This window comes from Rhinopithecus bieti, unplaced genomic scaffold (assembly GCF_001698545.2).
Source record: "Rhinopithecus bieti isolate Rb0 unplaced genomic scaffold, ASM169854v2 scaffold_9899, whole genome shotgun sequence".
Taxonomy (NCBI): Eukaryota; Metazoa; Chordata; class Mammalia; order Primates; family Cercopithecidae; genus Rhinopithecus; species Rhinopithecus bieti.
Genome location: NW_016806979.1, coordinates 2690056 through 2694706, shown reverse-complemented (window position 1 = coordinate 2694706; position 4651 = coordinate 2690056). Strand labels below are relative to the sequence as shown.

Sequence of the window (4651 nt, the reverse complement as noted above, 5' to 3'; positions counted from 1 at the left end):
AGCTGCTCTACTTGAAGAGAAAGCCGCGTCTCTTGACCCACCCTTCGTTTACCATCTTGTTTCCCTTAAAAGAAATAGTCGCTTCTGTTCTGTTCACTTTGTCCTATCAGCAGTGCCCCATCCTGTTGGGATAAACATTACTCTTCCCCTCCCTGATGAAGCCTCTGCTTTTGCTGGGACTTTCATTAGCTAGTCATGCAATGCATAATGACATTTCAGTCAACAGCAGACCACATATATGGCCACAATCCCATAAAATTATAAAACCGTGCTTCAAAAATTAACCAGGCATGGTGGTGCGCGCCTGTGATCCCAGCTACTAGGAAGGCCGAGGCGGAAGGATCACTTGAGCCCAAGAGGTCGAGGCTGTGGTGAGCTGCAGTTGTGCCACTGCACTCCAGCCTAGGCAACAGGGCAAGACCTTGGTCTTTTAAAAAAAAAGAGAAAGAAAGAAAGAACAAAAGATTATAATACCATATTTTTACTGTACCTTTTCTACATTTAGATGTTTTATTTTATTTTGAGATGGAGTCTCACTCTGTCACTCAGGCTGGAGTGCGGTGGCATGATCTTGGCTCACTGCGGCCTCTGCCTCCTGGGTTCAAGCGATTCTCCTGCCTCAGCCTCCCAAGTAGCTGGGATTACAGGCACCTGCCACCACGCTTGACTAGTTTTTAGTCGAGATGGGGTTTTGCCATGTTGACCAGGCTGGTCTCAAACTCCTGACCTTGAGTGATCAACCGCCTCGGCCTCCCACAGTGCTGTCATTACAGGCCCGAGCCACCATGCTTGGCCTGGATATGTTCAGATATTCAGATATTTGCCCCTGTGTCACAGCTCCCCACTGTACGTAGGATGCCTCTATGCTGTCATGGTTTGCAGCCCAGGGGCAAATTCCACCTAGCTCAGGTGTGTGGTCGGCTCTAGCGTCTGGGTGTCTGCACGCACACTGTGTGATGTTCACAGTGACAGAGTCATTTCACAGTGCGTTTTTCAGAATGTGTTCCTAGTGTTAAGTGGTGCAGGACGGTGCTTTGCCTGCTGTCATGTGGAGGCAGGAGGTGGTCAGGAGAATGAGTAGGTAACGGCTGGGAAGTGTGAAGATTCGAGAGTGTATTCTTCAATCTGATGTGATGTTGCATCAGTTTTGAATTTTATACAAAGAGAAGTTAACTTCTAGTGGATGTTTCTAGATTCTCTTACTCTTTGTCCTAGCCCTGGGACCTAATTTATATATATATATAAATCTTTATATGTATATATAATATACATATATTTACATATGNTCCAGCCCGGGCAACAGAGCGAGACTCCGTCTCAAAAAAAAAAAAAAAAAAGAATCCAAATAACTAAGATTTAGATGGACAGAACAGAAGGAATCATATGGAGAATGGTGTACTGGTTTACGTAACAGTCTCTCAATTTTATTATGGGTGCTTTCTTTAAAGTTGATTTGTACTTTACAAATGGTATCCTTTATCTCTGCTGGGCGCGGTGGCTCACACCTGTAATCCCAGCACTTTGGGAGGCCAAAGTGGGAGGATCATTTTAGCCCAGGAGTTCATGACCAGCCTGGGCAACATAGTGAGACCCTGTCTCAAAAAGTATGAATTTTTTTTTCCCAATTAAAAAAAGATAATTAAAAAAAAATTAAAACAGCCTGGGCACCATGGCTCACACCTGTAATCCCAGCACTTTGGGCGCCCGAGGCGGGCCTATCACTTGAGGGCAGGAGTTTGAGACCAGCCTGGCTGATATGGTGAAACCCCGTCTCTACCAAAAATACAAAAATGCATGGTGACAGGTGCCAGTAATCCCAGCTGCTCAGGAGACTGAGGCAGGAAAACTGCTTGAACCTGGGAGGCGGAGGTTGTAGCGAGCTGAGATCGCACCACTGCCCTCCAGCCTGGGCAACAATGCGAGACTTCATCTCAAAAAAAATAAAAAATTAAAACAAGGCCAGGCGCAGTGGCTCACGCCTGTAATCCCAACAACTTTGGGAGGCCAAGGGCAGTAGATCACGAGGTCAGGAGATTGAGACCATCCTGGCTAACATGGTGAAACCCTGTCTCTACTAAAATACAAAAAATTAGCTGGGCGTGGTGGCGGGCGCCTGTAGTCCCAGCTGCTCGGGAGGCTGAGGCAGGAGAATGGCGTGAACCCGGAAGGCACAGCAGCTTGCAGGGAGCCGAGATCGTGCCATTGCACTCCAGCCTGGGCGACAGAGTGAGACTCTGTCTTAATAAAAATAATAATTAGGCTGGGCGCGTGGCTCATGCCTATAATCCCAGCACTTTGGGAGGCCAAGACGGGCAGATCACGAGGTCAGGAGATCGAGACCATCCTGGCTAACAGGGTGAAACCCCGTCTCTACTAAAAATACAAAAAAGTTAGCTGGGTGCGGTGGTGGGTGTCCGTAGTCCCAGCTACTTGGGAGGCTGAGGCAGGAGAATGGCACGAACCCAGGAGGCGGAGCGGGCAGGGAGCCGAGATCGCGTCACTGCACTCCACTGGGTGACAGTGCTAGACTCCATCTCAAAAAAAATTTAAAAAAAAATTTTAAAATGATACCGTTTATCTCTACAATGACTCTTTTCCTTATAAGAGAGCCATCTTCTCGGGTGGGTTGTGTAGATGAGGAGGGCGGCCTTGTGAGCGCAGATCATGCAGTGGGCCCGTGGACAGGTAGGCCTGTGTGCTGTTGCAGAGTAGTGTGCCGCCCTCTCGCATGGCTCTGTGAGCCAACCTTGTGGTTCTTCGTCTCCAGGTCTTCTGCAGCGTGCAGAGGCTCAGCCAGGCCTTCATCGACCTGTGCTCTGCTGGGAATATGCTGTTCAGGACCTGGGTCGCCATGGTCTACTGCTCCCCCAAGCAGGGTGTGTCCATCCAAATGAACTTTGGCTTGGAGCTGGTGCCGCAGCTGGTGGAGGGTGGAGATGTCACTGAGCTGCTGGCAGCCCTCTGCAGGCAGATGGAGCACTTCCTTGACAGCTGGAAGGAATTTGTGTCCCAGAAGCGGATGGAGCACTTTTACCTGAACTTCTACACGGCAGAGCAGCTGGTTTACCTGAGCACTGAGCTCAGGAAGCAGCCGCCCAGTGACGCCGCCCTAACGATGCTGTCCTTCATCAAAAGCAACTGCACCCTAATGGATGTCTTAAGGGCCTCCGTGGGGTGCGAGAGTGAGGCCGCCAGGTACCGCGTGAGGACAGTCACGGAAGAGCTCCCACTGATGCTCTTCTCAGAGTTCAGCCTGGTGGACAAGCTAAGGGTTATCATGGAGCAGTCCATGGGGTGCCTTCCTGCCTTCCTGCCCGACTGCCTCGACCTGGAGACCCTTGGCCGCTGTCTGGCTCACCTGGCAGGGATGCGTGGGTCTCCCGTGGAGCGGCATCTCCCGAGAGGCCTGCAAGTCGGCCAGCCCAACCTGGTTGTGTGTGGTCACTCGGAGGTGTTGCCAGCCGCCCTGGCTGTCTACATGCAAACCCCGAGCCAGCCCCTGCCCACCTACGATGAGGTGCTGCTCTGCACCCCGGCAACCACCTTTGAGGAGGTGGCACTGCTGCTGCACCGCTGCCTGACCCTGGGCTCCCCGGGGCACAAGGTCTATAGCCTGCTGTTCGCAGATCAGCTGAGCTACGAGGTGGCGCGCCAAGCCGAGGAGCTCTTCCAGAAACTGTGCACGCAGCAGCACCGGGAAGACTACCAGCTCGTGATGGTCTGCGATGGGGACTGGGAGCACTGCTACCTCCCCTCTGCCTTCAGCCAGCACAAGGTCTTCGTCACCCCCCAGGCACCCCTCGAGGCCATCCAAGCCTACCTGGCAGATCACTACCGGGTCCCGAAGCAGACCGTGTCGGCAGCAGCCGTGTTCAAGGACCGCCTGTGTGTTGGGATTGTGGCCTCGGAGCGAGCAGGTGTTGGTAAGGAGAGCGGCAGGGTGGGCGGGCCCCGTCTCCCAGGGACTGCCCAGGGCCCTTCCCCCTCCAGCACATGAAGCCTGTCTGAGGGTGGAGAAACTGAGGCTCAGGGAGGGTGTGATTCATCTGTGGGTGTCAATCAGGGTCTGTGCCAGAACCAGGCACCCTGGTCACCTGGTCTCCCACAGTGGGCATTCCCTGGGAGCCCCATTCCCTTCCTCCTCTCAGCAAACATCTCTGCAGTGTACTGTTTTTTTTTGTTTGTTTTTTTGTTTTTCTTTTTGAGACGGAGTCTTGCTCTGTCACCCAGGCTGGAGTGCAGTGGCATGATCTCAGCTCACTGCAACCTCCATTTTCTGGGTTTAAGCGATTACCCTGCCTCAGCCTCCTGAGTATCTAGGATTACAGGTGCCCACCACCATGCCTGGCTAATTTTTGCTTTTTTTTTTTATATTTTTGAGACAGAGTCTCACTCTGTCACCCAGGCTGGAGTACAGTGGCGTGATCTGCACCTCCCAGATTCAAGTGATTTTCCTGCCTCAGCCTCCCGAGTAGCTGGGTACTATAGGCACATACCAGTTCACCCAGCTAAATTTTTTATTTTTAGTAAATATGGGGCTTCACTGTGTTAGCCAGATGGTCTCGATCTCTTGACCTCATGATCCGCCCTCCTCAGCCTCCCAAAGTGCTGGGATTACAGGCATGAGCCACCGTGCCCAGCCTAATTTTTG

General features: G+C 52.0%; 1 protein-coding gene across 2 annotated transcripts in view; it reads left to right on the top strand.

Annotated features, from left to right (window-relative positions):
• Positions 1 to 4651, top strand: part of RNF213 (ring finger protein 213) — a 147871-nt gene that overhangs the window by 88524 nt on the left and 54696 nt on the right. For both annotated transcript variants that reach the window (XM_017879305.1, XM_017879306.1), the window contains one exon: positions 2768 to 3923. In XM_017879305.1, the coding sequence (XP_017734794.1) occupies positions 2768 to 3923 (1156 nt within the window). The remainder of the gene's footprint in view (positions 1 to 2767; positions 3924 to 4651) is intronic.